This window comes from Oreochromis aureus, linkage group 23 (genome assembly GCF_013358895.1).
Source record: "Oreochromis aureus strain Israel breed Guangdong linkage group 23, ZZ_aureus, whole genome shotgun sequence".
Taxonomy (NCBI): Eukaryota; Metazoa; Chordata; class Actinopteri; order Cichliformes; family Cichlidae; genus Oreochromis; species Oreochromis aureus.
The window spans coordinates 25,234,287-25,254,316 of record NC_052963.1 but is presented as its reverse complement, the minus strand read 5'-3'; the positions used below and the strand labels follow the sequence as shown (position 1 = coordinate 25,254,316).

General features: G+C 38.9%; 1 protein-coding gene across 1 annotated transcript; it reads left to right on the top strand.

Moving 5' to 3' along the window:
* Nucleotides 1–1,483: 1,483 nt before the first annotated feature.
* Nucleotides 1,484–18,412, top strand: LOC116320513 (protein NLRC3-like). The gene is made up of 12 exons (XM_039606482.1): nt 1,484–1,526; nt 2,333–2,470; nt 2,555–2,653; nt 8,901–8,982; nt 9,149–9,368; nt 9,640–11,470; nt 14,014–14,187; nt 14,647–14,820; nt 16,025–16,180; nt 16,532–16,578; nt 16,746–17,296; nt 17,910–18,412. The coding sequence occupies exons 2-11, from the start codon at nt 2,382–2,384 to the stop codon at nt 17,288–17,290; spliced, it is 3,417 nt and encodes a 1,138-aa protein (XP_039462416.1). The 5' UTR covers nt 1,484–1,526; nt 2,333–2,381; the 3' UTR covers nt 17,291–17,296; nt 17,910–18,412.
* Nucleotides 18,413–20,030: the final 1,618 nt, after the last annotated feature.

Here is a 20,030-nt window from a genome sequence, read left to right as displayed (position 1 = left end):
CTTAGACAAGCCTGAGCTCATTCATTGTTGTTGTTGTTGTCGTTGTTTGCTATTTCTTTCATTTTTTTTTTTCATTTTCAACCTCTCCACATATTATTACTGTTATTGAAGCAGGACAGGAATTAAGGGAGATTTTCACAATAAGAGGACATTTTGGGTTTTGCTTTTATTTTCTCCCAAATAATGGTAACCAGCCTGTGTGGATGTTCCATGACTAAATAAATGGACATTCAACAATTCTAACTGAATTGAAGATATTCATCACTCATGATCACTCATGTCTCTGCCATTCTATAAAAATTACTGCTTTTAAAAATAATCTAATGAAAGAAACAATAACTAATTAATTAATATTAATCAGATAAATATGCAAAGGTCTGATATAACTAACATCTCATTTAACTCTTCATTGATGATCATTTCTTGCACTCTGTTAGTGGGAAGATGAATTACATGAAGTCAGTTTAATGAACGCAGATGACAGAACTGTTTTTCAATCTGCTTTTTGTAATTGTACTGATGACTGCTGTTAACCACAATGATACTAACAGTGATTCCTTGAAGTCACAATATTATCCTGCTAAAGTCTATATTAGTAGATATTAAACATTTCTCGAAGTTAAATTAAATTGTTATCAGCTACCTAAATATGTAAAGAAGTGAAGTAGTTTATGTTTGGAGCTGTGTGTTTCACTGCGTTCATTGTGTTTCATTGTGTAATTACTTAAAGTTAAAGGTTTCCTGGCTTTGGGAGAACTTGATTTTTAGTTTTTGACTTTAATAAAGACGTGTTTAATTCTAGCCCTGCCTCTACCCTTTGTGCCTGTTAAGTTTCTTTGCTACAAACACGCAGAAACCATTGAAATTGAGTGTAAAAATTGTCTGACAGGTATATAAATGATGAAAATCAGTCAGCATGAGCCTGGCAGGCAGCCGGATGATGGACTGATATGAGGTGGAGAGACAGTGGTATGACATTATATTTATGTCAAGACTCACATGCGTGAAGAAAAATGTCATGGGTGCAGATATTCATTGGCACTTATGTAATAAAATTTTTCATGCTCATTTTACCCTCATGGACTCTGTTTTTAACAGTTTGGTCAGAAACATGAACAGCCTGCTGGAGGTCATTTTGAAGGATCTCAGAGTGTAACTTCTGTTCCTCTTTGCACAAAGGTCCAAGTACCAATCCTGCAGCTGGGTTAATGCCCTTCTACCACCCTGTCAGCTCTCCTAGTGTGTCCGGTATGTCCTATAGGCATCATACAGGCATTTACACTAGGACAGCCTTAAGAGTGAATCCATCGCACTGGCTGAACAACTGGAGAGTTGGTAAAGTACGTCAGTGAGTCATCCCCCTCATCTCCAGATTCTGATTCCAGTACAGAGGGCATGTGAGTGGGCTTCGGATGTTGCTCATTTAGAACTTTACAGAAAGCATTTCCTTCCTTTTAAAAGTTTCACTTCACATTCCTGAACTTGGTGTCCCAGATGATTTTCTCCATGTGAAGCTCTGTGTTAAGGTAATGGAAGCCTGTAATGTTTTCCTGGCTAACATTATAGGTTTAAGAATCTTTTTGAAAATGAAAATAATCAGATATTATCAAAATTATCAGATATCAGATAAGTTAACCTTAAAAATGTGTGTGTGTGTGTGTATTAGCAGTACTGAGTCCAGTTTTAATGTAGCCTTCAGTATCTAATGTTCAAATTGCTTTGTGCATGGACTGAGACACGTTGTGAGTGCTTAAAATCACAAAAAAATCTGTGTATGAATTTTTGAATAGTTCAGGCTTGTAGATCATATGATACAAATTTGTGACCTCTATGAGGATTATTTCCCTCTATAGTTAATGTGCATCATCAAGCTATGTTCGCTGTATGTTTCTTTTTGATGAAATATCTCTGGAAACAAAAATAAAAACTCTTTAAGGTTCGCAAAACAAACTAAAACAACAGGTTGCTTTTCTTTTGTTAGTTGAGTTTTAGATTAACATGAGTGAAAAGTCATTTTACTTATTAAGAAGAGAATCTGAGGCAGAGATCTGAGGTCATGTGTTTGTTTGTTTCTGTTTTTAACTGAATATTAATTGAATAAAACTTCCAGTCACAGTGAATCAGTGTGTGTCAGTGGAAGCATCGTGTGTGCTTCATGGCGCCATCTAGTGGACTGATAGTAGAAGTAGAGCAGCTGATGGCAGCTTCCTCTGCCTCACACTGCTGTCTGACACTGCTGGTTTTCTGGTTCATCTCAGTGTTTGGACAACATACACTGCAGAGGGAGGATTTCAGTTGATGTGCACATGAATGATTTGTGTTTCCTCTGCAGGTGAAGCTAGAAAGTGTATGTGAGCTGATGTGGATGTGGATTCAGCAGCATGGATCAGTGTGAGGACAGAGAGGAGGGAGCCCCTCCCTCTAAAACCACTCTGTGTGGGGAACATGAGAGCCAGACCAAAGCTCAGAGGTGAGATGACCATCTCTAACTGTCCATGACTCTTCTCCATGTCACAGCTCAGCACTCACATCACTGCTCCATCATTATTCACAGGAACCAACCTGGAGCTGAACCCAGCTGTGTGTCCTTAAAGAGTGACTGGTCAAAGAGTATTGGTGCTGATTTTAAAGGACAATACTCTGATGTGGAAAGGTAATCTATATCTGTATATATGTTTATTTTTTCAGTAAACTTTCAAACAGGGTTAATGCCAGATCAGCTTTTCACGTGTCTATAATCAAATGTAGTATGAAGTCTTGAGTGAGGTTTTTTTTTCCAGAAACATGGCATGGGAAGCATGTGAAAGCTTTATGATGTATGAGGTATTTGTCAATAAACCAAACTGAGCTGAAGGCTCCAAACAGCTCTAGACTCTGTTGGTGGTTCTCAGTGGCATCAGCAGGACAACTAAACCTTTACTACCACAATGATATGACTCAGTGATCATTTCCACACATCACTTCATGGACCTTTAGCTCAAGTCTTTGTGTGGGCAGATTTAATGTGAGCTATGTGCTTATCACATTTTTTTTTAATACATAAAGTGCGTATTCTCTTACCTGGTTTCATCTTCTAAAAGTGTCAACACAAGAACCAGAGAAGAAATAGACATCAAGCCCCAAAGCAGCCTCACATTTTGACATGATAACAAGATAAACAGGATACTTATGTGTCATCAAGGCCTGAGCACTGACATTGCAAAGGTCACACTGCATCTGCTCCGTTTATTAGGAGTAGTAGTGGCAGTAGTAGTATTTACAAAAAAGAATGGCTTATTTTAGAGCTCAAGCATGCTTAAAAACTTCTCAAAGTTCTGGTGGAAATTTAAACTAGAGATGGACCGATCCGATATTATGTATCAGTATCGGCCCGATAGTGACCTAAATTACTGGATCGGATATCGGAGAGAAATAAAAAAATGTAATCCAATCCATTAAATATCACAAAAGCACCTCACAAAACTTGCAACATGGCGTAACTCAGCTCATAACCTTAGCACGTCGGAGCAGTGTGCGTCACGTGATAGAGCGGCTGTGGCTGTGCGAGACCTGTCGGTGGTCTGGTTGAGCTTTTGGAGCCTCGCTACGAAACCGGCATTTAATCTCAGAGAAAGGTATCCCAGAGAAGTAAAGCAAGTGTGTAAGTTCATCTCTGAATGTTTGTAAAGCATTTTTATGTTAAGCTTAACAACCGATATATGGAGCGACTGCCTCTTCTCTCTCCCTCCCTCTCCTGTTGCTACTTCAATCATGAAACTGATCAATGATCAGCTGATCGGCTTTTCTGTCGCAACTCCGTCTCTCTTGTTTGTTTATCGCCACTTTGCGCCAGAAAGAGGAAACCAGCAGATACACAACAGCAGCACATTTACACTTGTTGTTAGAATTTATTTAATATTACTTTCTACACCAGGATCCTTTTCTACGTAGCTGACAGCTGGTAACTGTGCAGGGGCGGATCTAGCAAAGTTTTGCCAGGGGGGCACAAAGACATACTTTTCTTTCTAATTGTCATGTCTAGCTTTTAATAAATAATTATCTGAATCTTACAACCAAAGTTTTCATCTGATGTAAAATGTACAGAAGTCCATTACTGTATATAGTAACTATTAAGTCAAATTTATAACTTAGTAAGCTATAGTACTTTTTCCTTTGGGAAGATACCATCTGTGCAGTCTGCAATTCTGTTGAAGAAAGATGTTGAATCTATTTAATTATTGTAGAAAAATAACCATTTCTGTGCATTTTTTTTAAACACGTGCATTAAATTAAAGTCGATTACGTCAATTAAGGGTTATGAGGCGGAGGGCAGGGGGTGGTTCTCTATTTTTTTTCTTTTTGCTGGGAGTTTGCAACCCTATTAGTTAGGTTGCTTAATATTTCTGCTAAGTACTCTTTAAAAAACCAGAATAGGAAGGATGGAGCAGGTTTAAGTTTATTAGATTGATCAGTTTTGCTGAACTATGAAATATTTTGGGTGCAGTGTATTTTTTTCATTACAAGTATAACAGAATAGCTTTAGTTTTGTTTTGTTTTTTTAAACTTGAGTATGAACTTATACAAAATGCAGCAAGATATTTTAAAAAAAAAACGTTTTATTGATTGTAAAATACGCTATATCGGATTTATATCAGTATCGGCAGATATCCAAATTTATGATATTGGTATCGGCATCGGACATAAAAAAAAAAGTGATATTGTGCCATCTCTAATTTAAACAGTTTATGGGTCTAGCACATGGTCGCAAGAAAATGACTCTGTGGTGCCCCCTTCAAAAAGATAAGCTCCACAGTTGTGCTTTTCATACATTTTTGAGATTTGGTACACATGTGTAACCAAGAAACACCAAGAATCCTCTTGGAGTCATGTTCTGAACCAGGGGTAGGCAACTCCAGGTCTCAAGTGCCGGTGTCCTGCAGGTTTTAAATGTGTCCTTGATCCAACACAGCTGATTCAAATTGCTAAAGTGCCTCCACAACATTTCTTGAGGTTCTCCAGAGGCCTGGTAATGAACTAATCATTTGATTCAGGTGTGTTGACCCAGGGTAATATCTAAAACCTGCAGGACACCGACACTCAAGGCCTGGAGTTGCCTACCCCTGCTTTAAACCCAACATAAAATCTGCCATCTTGAACTTAATGAAAAATTTTTGTGCTGTTTTTTGTGATTTTCAGGTATTACTTTCCTCATAGGGATTTTATCCAATCAATTTCATATTTATAAACTACACATCCTAATTGTGTTTTTGTTAAAGGGTGTGTCTGTGTGTATGGAAATATTTAAAGATTTTTTTTTAAAGACATGCTTTAAACTTTGAGATACCACATCCAACTAAAATCTATATTTTGGTCAGAAAACACTTGAGGAGTTGGCGTTACTTTATTTTGAAAACTGAGTTTTTGTCAAAGGGCATGACACTGGTGGCATGGCGAACTTTAAAGCCATGAAGCATGAAAATCTTGTAACTCTAATACACCTTGTCCTATCTGCCCTATATTTTACGTTTGATAAGAGTCTTGACCTGAACAGATCTATGTGCCAATACCAGTGTTGGGAAGGTTACTTTTAAAATGTATCCCACTACAGATTACAGAATATATGCCCCAAAATGTATTTTGTAACGTATTCCGTTACATTACTCAATGAGAGTAACGTATTCTGAATACTTTGGATTACTTAATATATTATCATGCTTTTTACAGCTACATGAATGTACTATTGCTGTGTGATTTATTACTTTTACTCAAGGTTACTGAAGCGATCTCGTATAGAAAACTATTTCGTGCGTATATAAAACAGGTCCGCAGCTCAGAACCGTTAAGGCGTAAAACTGTAGTAAAGGGACCTCTGGCTAATAAATCGGGTTCCGTGTCCAGCTCGTAGCCAAAAACTAGCTTTACTTTGTTGTCTGGGTCAACTTTCCTCGTGAGAGACAGAGAGATGCGTTGAAAGGCTGCTCCAAAGGAACTTATTGTTTCGGAGGAAAACACGAACACGGTGTACAGTCGAGTCTTAATAGTTTACTTACAACTGGGCTTGTCAGGCACTCTTTTTGGCTGCAGTGGTTATTATTATATTTATATGCTTCCATCTCCCGTTTCTGGTGGGTGACAACTCATACTTTTCGACTGTCCTATTTCTCCCTCTCTTGCTCTCACAGACACATAACGGGTAAGGCAGTCCTTTCTCCCTGCAGCACAGACTACACTGCCCATGAGGCTACATTCTTTAGGCCGATGCCTGTAACACTTTGTCTATTGCCTTCTTATTAAATAATTTTTCTGAATAATTTTTTTTTAATATTTCTTCACGTCACTATGCAGGCTGCAAGTAGAGGTAACATGGGCCGCGAGATTGGGACGCAGGCATTAGAGCCTCTTAATGCGCGTTTTCAGAATCAGAATCAGAATCGTGTTTATTGGCCAAGTATGTGTGCAGACAAATACAAGGAATTTGGTTCTGGTAGATGGTGGCTCTCAAGCACAGCAATGTAAATCACACACACACACACACACACACACACGTGTCTATATATACATTACACATGCATACACATACATACACAAAGCTGTGTAAACCAACTATAAATAACTAATCTAAACTTATATACATAAAATACAGAAATGAAAAGAGGTGGAATGAATACTACAGAATGTACATAAGGTGCAGTTGCAGTCTTGCAGTGGGAGCAGTGTGACAGGTCAACTGTTTAGAAGGGAGATGGCGAGGGGAAAGAAACTGTTCCTGTGTCGGGTGGTCCTGGTCTGCAGGCTTCTGTACCGTCTGCCAGAGGGCAGCAGATCAAAAAGTCTGTGTCCAGGGTGTGAGGGGTCTGTGATGATTTTCCCTGCCCTAAACCTTTTGTTTAGGTTTCCACCAGGGTGGAATTACCAAAAATAGAGAGAGCATAGCCTAATATATGAAACAGGAAACGACCACCGTGTAATCCATTTATTTCAACAAAGTAACTGTATTCTGAATACCACCCTTTTAAACGGTAACTGTAACAGAATACAATTACTCATATTTTGTATTTTAAATACGTAACGGCGGTACATGTACTCCATTACTCCCCAACACTGGCCAATACTGATCGATAGTTAGAGTGCTATCTATTAGGAATATTTGGGGGGGTTTTCACAAGTTGATCACAACCACCCCAATAGTGGTCTAAATAAATTGATGATGAAAATGAAAACTTTTCATTGCCCTGGTGGCATCATAATGACTCCCCAGGAGAAGTTGTTGTCAAGGAGTTAGGAAAGCTTTAAAAAATCATAACTTAAAACCTCTGACATGATGAAGCTTTTGTGTTAATTGGGCCTAATGGTGGAGATGCTAAATTGGGTTTACAGCACCACCTACAGGATCTCAATGAGGCATCCACGAAACTGTTTCATCTGCATATATGAAATTTGATAGCCTGATGTAATAGCTCAAGAAAAAAACCCTTTTGGATCAATACTCTAAACTAGTGCTGTCAAAATTAACACGTTAACGCAGATTAAGCCGTCATCACGATTAACGCGATAAAAAAATTTAATGCTATTAACACATCTGGAGTGCAGAATGCTTCAAAATCCCTCAAATGTTTCTGTCAACGCATTTCAGACAGTTTGCCCAAGTAGAGTTATCTTCGTACATGTGCAAATGGGCAGTTGATCTGGTAGTGACGGGCAGCTGAACCAATCAACTCAATATGGAAGATGATAAACACACATTGGCCCTCTCGATGGGAAATTTGAGTATTAAAAAATAACCAGATGGAAGAGTCGACCAACATAAAGTATTATGCACATTGTGCAAGAAGGAATTATCTTTTCACCGAAGCACTTCCAGCTTAAAATATCACATTGACGCGAAGCATACCTTAGCCGGGGATGTTGCTTTTTTTGCTCATGCAAAATGAAATGCAATTAATATAGATTAAAAATGAATGAGATTTAATTGTGATTAATCAAAATTAATCCACAGTAACCCTGTGATAAATCTGATTAAAAACTGTGATTGTTTGAGAGCACTAATATATATTATATATTAGTGTATACTGTTACTATATACGTTTTTTAAAAAGTTGTATTTCACAGGAGAGAAACTGTGCTAAAAGACAGAAGAAAACTATTTAAATTCTCTTTGAATTTAAGCATACATTCTTTGTGTTTATTCTCCATTTACTTCTTTATATTGCATAAATGTCAGTTACAAGCTTAAATATAAAGTTGAAAAAGTGTAATTGCAGCCAGGCTATTGATCAAGTAATTGCGATTAATCGCGATTAATTACAGAAAATTGTGAGATTAATTAGTTAATTTTTTTTTTTATCTATTGACAGCACTATTTTAAACATAACAGGAAGTCAGTCATTTTCAATCTAAGATGCAAGTTTTGGTTCCATTTTTGCCATTTTCTGGTCTTGTACTTATCAAACTTCTCCTAGAGATTGGAATGAATCAACATGCTTAATCTAAAGGCTTTGGTGATGCTAAATTGTAAAGCTTTTGAGTTTTCATAGAAGGGTATGTCCACGACGGATTGTCAAACTTTGATCATTTGCCAGAGGAGATTAAACTGTCATATTTTAAATGTACTTTGTCCAGCCTATCCCAAATTTAACATATAAGATGGTATTCTGAGTCCAGAGACATCTACAAGCCAATATTAGCTAATGCTTAATGTTACCTCCAGGCACCGGGAAATCAATATTAACTGATAAAATCACATATGAAATTTAAAATTTTGGATCCAGACAATATACAGCAAAATAAGATGTAGTTGGTTTTCTTATACACAATCTAATGGGCACAGTCAGTTTCATCGCTTCTTGCAGTTTTAATTTATTTCTGTTTTTTTTTGTGTGGAGAGGCATAACATGAGCCAAGTCTTCATGATTTCTCCACAGGGTGAACAAGGAGAGCTCAGAGGTTTCCAGTGATCAGTCTGGCCAGCAGCATCACCACATAAAACTTAACTCAATATTTATGGTCAGTACATGTGCAAAAACTACTTTTGCTATTTTCTATTTTGTTCTCAGTGATCTCTATGCTGCATCTTTTAGACTAGTGTAAGGACAGTGTGTCTAACATTGATCCAATTTTTGGCTCCGAGATTTCAGTATGATCATGTGAATCATATAGTATTCTGTTCCAGCTACTGGAGGAAAACATTATCACTTTTGTGAAGAATGAGCTGAAGACGATCCAAAGAGTTCTGGTTCCAGACTACATGGAACCATTTGAGAGTCAGAAGAAGGATGAGAAAGTGTTTGGGGTGAATGAACAGCAGAGAAGCAGAGAACCCTTCCTAAAGATCGCACTGCACTTCCTGAGGACAATGAAGCAGGAAGAGCTGGCTGACCGACTGCAGAGCAGTAAGAGTATTTCTCTAAAGATCTTATCTGCTGGAAAAATGAGAAATTTTCTAATAGTTCAAGAGAATAATCCCATAGTGTAGTGTTTTATACATTTACTTGGCAAGTGAAAGGTTGCAGGTTGGATTCTGGAAGCTGAAGACACAAATGAAGCTTGTGCATAAGTTCAGTAATCACACATCTGTCTACTACCCAGGTGTTTGATGGCTAGTGTATTCATCACTTCCTCTTTGCTGTACAATAACTTAAGTTGTTTCTTATGTGTTTTCAGAAATGTTTGCTCCAATTTGTACACATGATCTTAAAACTTTGCTGAAGAAGAAGTTCCAGTGTGTATTTGAGGGGATCGCTAAAGCAGGAAACCCAACCCTTCTAAATCAGATCTACACAGAGCTCTACATCACAGAGGGAGGGACTGCAGGGGTCAATGATGAACATGAGGTCAGACAGATTGAAACAGCATCCAGGAAACCAGACAGACCAGAAAGAACAATCAAACATGGAGAATTCTTTAATGCCTCAAGTGGAAGAGATCAAACAAACAGAATAGTGCTGACAAAGGGAGTGGCTGGCATTGGGAAAACAATCTTAACACAGAAATTCATTCTGGACTGGGCTGAAGACAAAGCGAACCAGGACATCCAGTTTATATTTCCATTCACTTTCAGAGAGCTGAATGTACTGAAAGATAAAAAGTTCAGCTTGGTGGAACTTGTTCATCACTTTATAACCACAACTAAAGAATCAGGAATCTGCAGATTTGAAGACTTCCAGGTTATGTTCATTCTTGATGGTCTGGATGAGTGTCGACTTCCTCTGGATTTCAACAACAATATGTTTCTGACTGATGTTGCAGTGTCCACATCAGTGGATGTCCTGCTCACAAATCTCATCAGAGGGAACCTGCTTCCCTCTGCTCATCTCTGGATAACCACACGACCTGCAGCAGCCAATCAGATCCCTCCTCAGTGTGTTGACATGGTGACAGAGATCAGAGGGTTCACTGACCCACAGAAGGAGGAGTACTTCAGGAAGAGATTCAGAGATGAGAAGCAGGGCAGCAGGGTCATCTCTCACATCAAGACATCACGAAGCCTCCACATCATGTGTCACATCCCAGTCTTCTGCTGGATCACTGCTACAGTTCTGGAGGAAATGTTGAGAACCACAGAGGTGAGAAAGCTGCCCAACACCCTGACTGAGATGTACATCCACTTCCTGGTGGTTCAGGCCAAAGTGAAGAAGGTCAAGTATGATGAAGGAGCTGAGACAGATCCACACTGGAGTCCAGAGAGCAGGAAGATGGTTGAGGCTCTGGGAAAACTGGCTTTTGAGCAGCTGCAGAAAGGAAACCTGATCTTCTATGAATCAGACCTGACAGAGTGTGGCATCAATATCAGAGAAGCCTCAGTGTACTCAGGAGTGTTCACACAGATCTTTAAAGAGGAGAGAGGACTGTACCAGGACAAGGTGTTCTGCTTTGTCCATCTGAGTGTTCAGGAGTTTCTGGCTGCTCTTCATGTCAGTCTGACCTTCATCAACTCTGATGTCAATTTGCTGGAAGAAGCACAAACAATCTCCAGTAGGTCTGAAAAAACACATTTCTACCAGAGTGCTGTGGATAAGGCCTTACAGAGTCCAAATGGACACCTGGACTTGTTCCTCCGATTCCTTGTGGGTCTTTCAATGCCAACCAATCAGACCCTCCTACGAGGCCTGCTGACAACAACCGAAAGAAGTTCACAGACCAATCAGACTCTACTAGCATCCCTGCTTACACGGTTGAGAAGTAGTTCACAGTTCAACCAGAAAACATATATCAAGAAAAAACTCAATGAGAATCTATCTACAGAGAAAAGCATCAACCTGTTCCACTGTCTTAATGAACTGAATGATCATTCTCTAGTGGAGGAAATCAAACAGTCCCTGAGCTCAGGAAGTATCTCCACTGATAAACTGTCTCCTGCTCAGTGGTCAGCTCTGGTTTTCATCTTACTGTCATCAGAAAAAGATCTGGATGTGTTTGACCTGAAGAAATACTCTGCTTCAGAGGAGACTCTTCTGCGGCTGCTGCCAGTGGTCAAAGCCTCCAAAAACGCTCTGTAAGTTATCATGAAATCATCAATTATTTTTAAACACATGCCTGTCTCTAACAGAACACAAAATTGTATGTGTTATTATCAGGTTTTCTTATAAACTCCCTGAAAAGCCTCCAGTTGATCCAAAATGCAGTAGGAGTACTAACAGGGACTAGAAAGAGAGAGCATGTTTCTCTGATATTGAGTCTCTTCATTGGCTCCCTGGTGAATCCAAAATCAAATTTAAAATCTTTATAATCACATACAAGGTCTTGTATAATTAAGGCCCATCTTCTCTTAATAGTACCATATCACCCCATTAGAGCTCTTTGCTCTCAGACTGCAGGCTTACTTGTGGTTCCCAGAGTGTTTAAAGGTAGAATGGGAGGCAGAGCCTTCAGATTTCAGGCCCCTCTTCTGTGGAACCAGCTAACAGTTTGGAAGTAGAGATAGTTCACTATCTCTACTTCTAAGATTAGGTTTAAGACTTTCCTTTTTGACAAAGGATATACAGTGGCTTGCAAAAGTATTCAGCCCCCTTGAACTTTTCCACATTTTGTCACATTACAGCCACAAACATGAATCAATTTTATTGGAATTCCACGTGAAAGACCAATACAAAGTGGTGTACACGTGAGAAGTGGAACGAAAATCATACATGATTCCAAACATTTTTTACAAATAAATAACTGAAAAGTGGGGTGTGTGTAATTATTCAGCCCCCTGAGTCAATACTTTGTAGAACCACCTTTTGCTGCAATTACAGCTGCCAGTCTTTTAGGGTATGTCTCTACCAGCTTTGCACATCTAGAGACTGAAATTCTTGCCCATTCTTCTTTGCAAAACAGCTCCAGCTCAGTCAGATTAGATGGACAGCGTTTGTGAACAGCAGTTTTCAGATCTTGCCACAGATTCTCGATTGGATTTAGCTCTGGACTTTGACTGGGCCATTCTAACACATGGATATGTTTTGTTTTAAACCATTCCATTGTTGCCCTGGCTTTATGTTTAGGGTCGTTGTCCTGCTGGAAGGTGAACCTCCGCCCCAGTCTCAAGTCTTTTGCAGACTCCAAGAGGTTTTTCTTCCAAGATTGCCCTGTATTTGGCTCCATCCATCTTCCCATCAACTCTGACCAGCTTCCCTGTCCCTGCTGAAGAGAAGCACCCCCACAGCATGATGCTGCCACCACCATATTTGACAGTGGGGATGGTGTGTTCAGAGTGATGTGCAGTGTTAGTTTTCCGCCACACATAGCGTTTTGCATTTTGGCCAAAAAGTTCCATTTTGGTCTCATCTGACCAGAGCACCTTCTTCCACATGTTTGCTGTGTCCCCACATGGCTTGTGGCAAACTGCAAACAGGACTTCTTATGGTTTTCTGTTAACAATGGCTTTCTTCTTGCCACTCTTCCATAAAGGCCAACTTTGTGCAGTGCACGACTAATAGTTGTCCTATGGACAGATTCCCCCACCTGAGCTATAGATCTCTGCAGCTCGTCCAGAGTCACCATGGGCCTCTTGGCTGCATTTCTGATCAGCGCTCTCCTTGTTCGGCCTGTGAGTTTAGGTGGACGGCCTTGTCTTGGTAGGTTTACAGTTGTGCCATACTCCTTCCATTTCTGAATGATCGCTTGAACAGTGCTCCTTGGGATGTTCAAGGCTTGGGAAATCTTTTTGTAGCCTAAGCCTGCTTTAAATTTCTCAATAACTTTATCCCTGACCTGTCTGGTGTGTTCTTTGGACTTCATGGTGTTGTTGCTCCCAATATTCTCTTAGACAACCTCTGAGGCCGTCACAGAGCAGCTGTATTTGTACTGACATTAGATTACACACAGGTGCACTCTATTTAGTCATTAGCACTCATCAGGCAATGTCTATGGGCAACTGACTGCACTCAGACCAAAGGGGACTGAATAATTACGCACACCCCACTTTTCAGTTATTTATTTGTAAAAAATGTTTGGAATCATGTATGATTTTTGTTCCACTTCTCACGTGTACACCACTTTGTATTGGTCTTTCACGTGGAATTCCAATAAAATTGATTCATGTTTGTGGCTGTAATGTGACAAAATGTGGAAAAGTTCAAGGGGGCCAAATACTTTTGCAAGCCACTGTAATTAGGGCTGGATCACGTGACCCTGAGTCCCCCCTTAGTTACACTGCAATAGGTCTAGGCTGGCAGGGGATTCCCATGATGCACTGAGTGTTTCTCCTTCTTTCAACCCTTTTCACGTATCATGTGTTTATACACCACTCTGCATTTAATAATTTGTTATTATCAATCTCTAGCTGGTTCTCCCTGAGGTTTCTTTCTGTTAAAAGGGAGTTTTTCCTTTTAAAAAAAAACACAGAAAAGAGGAAGTTTTTCCTTACCACTCTCGTCAAAATGCTTCCTTAAAGAGAGTCATATGATTGTTGGGGTTTTCTCTGTTTTATCTGTGTTATTGTAGGGTCTTCGCCTTATAATATAAAAGTGGCAATTGCTGTTGTGATTTGCTGTTATATAAATAAAGCTGAATTGAATTGCACTGAATTGGTCTATTTTATTATTGTTGTCTCTTCAGGCTCAGTAGCTGCAACCTGTCACATAGAAGCTGTGAAGCTCTATCCTCTTCTCTAAAATTAGAAGACTGTGAACTGAGATCTCTAGACTTGAGTAACAATAAACTGCAGGATTCAGGATTGAAGCTGCTGTTGGCTGGATTGGAAATTCCATACTGTAAACTGGAAACACTCAGGTCAGATCATATTTGTCAGATCTATGTGCCTATCAGCCAAATGTTTCAATTTCCCTTCCATAAATAATAATTTCGATTTTACAATGCCATATTTAGATTCACATATTTTGTTCTTTACATGTGCAAAGTCTGGAGTAGTTTGAACTTAACCATTCTATTTGCATTTGTACAGCACCGAGTATCATTTTTCATCATTAGCATTTTCTCAGTTATGTGAATTGAGAAGGACTTGGCATGCAAGAGGGATGATAATGTCCATAGATTATGCAGGGCTCTAGAATAACTTTTTGCCACGGGCGCACCGGCACAAAAGTTAGGCGCACTCAAATTTTTCAACCGCATCGCTTAACACCGCAATCATTTGCGACCAAATTGGTCGCACTCTAGAGCCCTGTTATGTATTTTCAAGAATTCAGGTAAGACGATTTATGTTTTTCTTTTTCATTACTCTCCAATCAGATTGAGCAACTGTAACCTCTCAAAGAGAAGCTGTGAAATTCTGTCCTCAGTTCTCAGCGCTTCATACTCTATTCTGAGAGAGCTGGACCTGAGTGACAATGACCTTACGGACTCTGGAATGAGCATATTGTCTTCTGGACTGGATAATCCACACTGTAAACTGGAAACACTCAGGTCAGCGATTTTAAAATGTACAACTTCTCATGGTTACCCTGTCCTCCAGGTATAGCCCCCTCCTCTCTTTCTCTTTCTTCCTTACTGCTCTAACTTTTCTCTACCCTGCTTGTGTGAGTGTGAATATGAGTGGTATCAACCAATGTTTTTCAGTGGCAGGCATGGTTCCTGGAGTCCTCTGGCAGACACACTTTTCTCCTCTACAAATAAGCTCCGTACTTAAACTGTTTAGACTACTCTGGATCAACTGGAACCAACTCTAAGCCAGCCCAACCCACTCTTACCAACTCCTGTTGGATTGTTCTCTGGATTCAATTCCCCTGAGTTCAGTCAGTCTACTTCTTGAGGATAGGAAGAGAGACTGAAGAGCTGTTCTGGTTTGTAGCTTGTCCCTTGCACACTGAGAAGTGTCCTAAATATTCTGGAAACTGCCTTCTCACCAAATCAAACTGACCTCTTTTGTCTAAGTACCATTTGCTTTCAGACCTACTAAATGAACTAGTTAATACTGATCAGTTCTCTGCTCGAGTACAGCAGAATCCAGGTCAGTTAAGTAGCAGAGGGGGTTGTTGTTTCAGCTGCTTTACTATAAATGAAATGAACAAATTGGAACCTACAAAGTGTGCATGAGAAGCCCGATTGGTATTTGTAGATTGGGCAAGTTCTCCCTATGCAAGTGTAAAATCCATGAAAGGGGTCTGTAGAAATGACAGAGAACATTATGCATGTAACATCATTCAGCATGATCATTTTGGTGCTGTGTCAGTGATATTCTTGGGGGGCATATCCACTGAGCGATGCAAGGACCTCTACAAGCAAGACAACGGCACCATGACTTGCAGCTCAGTGACACCCTGGTCCAGATCTGGGAGGAGATCCCCCTGAACAAATATCTAAAACCTGATATTGTCAGACATGCTCTCAAGCGCACACTACAGAGTACCATTTTGAGTTACTGCAATGAAATTTCAGCAAAATGGACTAGCATGTTGCTTTTTCTTTACTAGATTTTTTGGGTTTTCTTGGAATTCAATTCTCCTTAGATTCATCATTTTCGTGACCATCAAATGATCTGGCTCTTGGTGACGTTAGATTCTAGATCAAAGCGACTTTGTTTCTCCTAACAGTGCCATATAAAGAATACACTTTGTATTTAGCTGCCATGCTGTTTTCTAACAGTATCTGTCACATGTTGTTTTTTCAGGCTGACAGGGTGCCTGATCACAAAATATGGTTGTACCTCTCTGGTATCAGTTGTGAAGGCCAACCGCTCCCATCTGAGAGAGCTGGACTTGACTTACAATCATCCAGAAGAGGCAGGAGTAAAACTATTAGAGCAGCTGAGACTGGAAACTCTCAGGTAGGGAGAGGCTTCTTGATTCATTTAATCAGTAATAAAATATACCAAAATGTCAGGTTGAAAATCTGATTACTTATGCAATATCTAAACTTATTTGACTAGGTTATATTTAAGAAACATAATAAAAGCAAAAAAAACAACCACAGGAAGGGACTTTAGAGACATTTTCATGTGTCAAAATGTTTGACTGTTCCAATGGAGAAAATGAACCTCAGTTTGATTTAAATGAACTAAATAATGCAATTTAAAATTAAAAAATAAAAACTTAACAATATGTGTATGGGAGCAATGTAATGTCCATGTGTGCATGCTGAAAGAGACTGTGCTGGTCTAAACCCCTCCTCCTTTCAGGGTGGAGCCTACTGGAGTCCGATGGTTGAGACCAGGTCTGAGGAAGTGTAAGTGTGTTTTTAATGTGACTCATGAAAACAAAGCAGCTCACATTCAACCATCTTCAAACTGTCACATGACATCTCTGATGTCAGGAGTCATCATCAAAGTGTCAATCAATGAACACATGACGGATCAATAACTGCAGCTGGATTGTGTTTGTTCTCTCCATCAGATTCCTGTCAACTCGAAATCGACACAAACACAGTGCACACACACCTCAAACTGTCTGAAGACAACAGGAAGGTGACACGTCTGGTGGACGGTCAGCCATATCCTGATCATCCTGACAGATTTGATTATTGGCCTCAGCTGCTGTGCACAGATGGTCTGACTGGTCGTTGTTACTGGGAGGTCGAGTGTAGAGGAGGAGTTAACATATCAGTAAGTTACAGAGCAATCAACAGGAGAGGAGACAGAGAACACTGTGTGTTTGGAGAGAATGATCAGTCCTGGAGTTTGAGCTGTTCAGATGATGGTTGTTATTTTGTCTGGCACAATAATAAAAAAACATCCATCTCCTCCTCCTCCTCGTCCTCCTCTGTCTCTAACAGAGTAGCAGTGTATGTGGACTGTCCTGCTGGCACTCTGTCCTTCTACAGAGTCTCCTCTGACACTCTGATCCACCTCCACACCTTCAACACCACATTCACTGAACCTCTTTATCCTGGATTTACAGTCTTGTTTCCTACTTCCTCAGTGAATTTGTGTACAGTTTAGGATGAGGTAGGGGTATTCAATTCAAATTAAACATCCAGCAAGAGAAAATAAAGCAAGAAAAGTCCAGAATATCATAAAATTCCACATTCATTATCATTTAGTGCAATATATTTTAATGTAGCACAACAGTTAGATCAAAGTCTGTGTATAGTTAATAATTGGCTGTCAAGTGAAAGAAATACAGTACAATTCAACAGGATTTAATTTTCACAATGACCTGGAGGGTACTCCATCAATGAAAGATTAATAAACTGCTCTTTCCTTGTTTCAAGGAAAATAAAGTTTGCATTCAAAAATTTTAAAAGTGCTTTTGAAAAAAAAGGTACAATTTTTCAGCCTAAATTTGTGATTTAGTGTGTAAAGAGTGTCCTCCTGTTAGAGAAACACTCTGACTGTTGAACAGATAGTTCTGTCTGTCTCTTTCACTCGGAATTTCAGATTCATGGATTCAATCAGTTGATGTTTTAAACTGTTTTAAATGATTCCTTGTAAACGTCTTCCCCTTCAGTCCTTTAAAGATGGAAGCTACGATTATTCCAGGACCTATATGTTGTTGTTCTGTCTTTTTCCACTCAAAGCTTCACAGTAAATATCAATATGTTGTATTTCTCTGAAACAGAGGTGACCAACTGTGATATCAAGGAGGAATCACTGAGCTGCAGTGCCTTGAATGATGAATTAACAAACTGTTAAAAAACATTTTCACATTATTTTGTTTCTCTGGACTTCAGTTTTGTTTTATCATGAGCCTGTTCAGTGTCCAAATAAAAAAACGAGTCTTAAATGTTTCACAACAGTGAAACTTTTTTGTTTTATGAAGCTCCAACAAAACTAATATCTCATTTAACTTTGAAGGAGAACCCTAATGCTAAATATATTCATGCACCGTTAACCTTAGACTTATTTTGAGTAAATATCACATACAAACCTGTAAGTCGAACTGTTTCTGTCTGTGTTTGCACAACACTTCGAGTTGTTCATGTTTTACATGTTTTAGTTTTTTTATTTACTGATTTATGGATTTTCTTTCACTGATTAGATGTTTTTAATCTCTTTTTGTTCGCTTACTCGTGAAGACAACATTACATGATCATTTCCACCATCTCTGAAGGAACTTTGTTTATGTGTTCCCATTTTGTCAGGGAGCTTTTTTTGTGTTATTAAAACTAAACAAATAAATAAATGAACAAACTACATGATGTTACTTTAATCATTCTTTCATGGGTGTTTAAATTATCAAATTATTTTATATTAATATTGTGTTTTAATTGTACTGATGGCTCATCAACAACACTGATACCAACAGCCTCATATTTCTGAGGATGAAATGGACCATTCACTGCCCTCCACTGGTCATTGTCAGTAACTACAACTCAAATACAATATACTGTCTTTATGACACATTTACTGCAGTGTTTCAACACTAGTGTTCTTCAGTGGGGTAATGTTACAGTATGTAAACGCAGATATTAAACTGATAGAAATACTGACGTCAGCAGGGAGAAACTGTGTTTACTGCCTTCGTGTGGTCACAGAGAGGAACTACAGGTAAAAATATCACAGTCAGACACCAAAACATAAAGAATAAAAAAAAAACATGGCAAATTTTTTGTCAAATGACAAACATCATGTATCCTGTCACACCACAATATAAATAGAACATTTTTGGAGGATGTGTTCAGCAGAGGTGGGACCAAGTCATTGTTCAAGTAAGTCTCAAGTCTTTATCGTTAAGTCACAATTCAAGTCTCAAGTAATGTCAGGCAAGTCAGAGTCGAGTCACTGGTGTAAAAGTCCGAGTAAAGTCACAAGTCTGAAACTTTGAATTTCAAGTCCTTTCGAGTCTTTAAAAAAAAAAGAAAAAAAAAGAATGTTGCAGTTATATGCTAAATGTAAATATTAGACCATGCAATTTTTAAATCTGTTTTTCTCAACACATGATGAAATACTGAACTTAGAAAATATACACAAATTGTGAAATTGCACCTCTATAAAATGCAGCTCAATTAAACTTAGCTCCAAGAATAATTTTCACTGACAGTTCTGAGATAAGCTGCATGTTATTCTTGGATGCGCTTGTAGGACCGGCTTTAAAATCGCATGACAAAAATATCATACACAGTAAAAAAAACAGTATCACCAACGTAGCCTGGACAACATTTGCTAGTTAGATGAAGTCAGCTATCTCATCGTAGCAAAAGAGAAGCACCACCATTCATTATGCAACTTCAACTGTCGGACAAAGTTGGAAGTTGTTCCATCTCTGCCTGTGATTCTCTTCTTGCATGTTTTGCATATTGCATTTCAGTTTTTTGTTGACTACTTCATAGTTTATGTACCTGAAAAAAAATAACTACTCGCAGCATTTTTGAGCGTTTTTTTTTTGTTTGTTTGTTTGTTTTTAAAATCTGGTTAATTTGATTGGCTGTGCTACAGCTCACGCACACATACGTACGGAGTGTGGTTTGAATAAATGAATGAATGAACTGAATTAATGGTGCACACTTTCTATATAATATGCGTGTTAAATTTTAGATTTGGGGTGAAATATCAAGTCTTTTCAAGTAAACCGGTTCAAGTCCAATTCAAGTCCCAGGTCATTGGTGTAAAAGTCCAAGTCAAGTCACAAGTCTTAGAACATTTTTTCAAGTCAAGTCTAAAGTCATAAAATTAATGACTCGAGTCTGACTCGAGTCCAAGTCATGTGACTCGAGTCCACACCTCTGGTGTTCAGTACAAA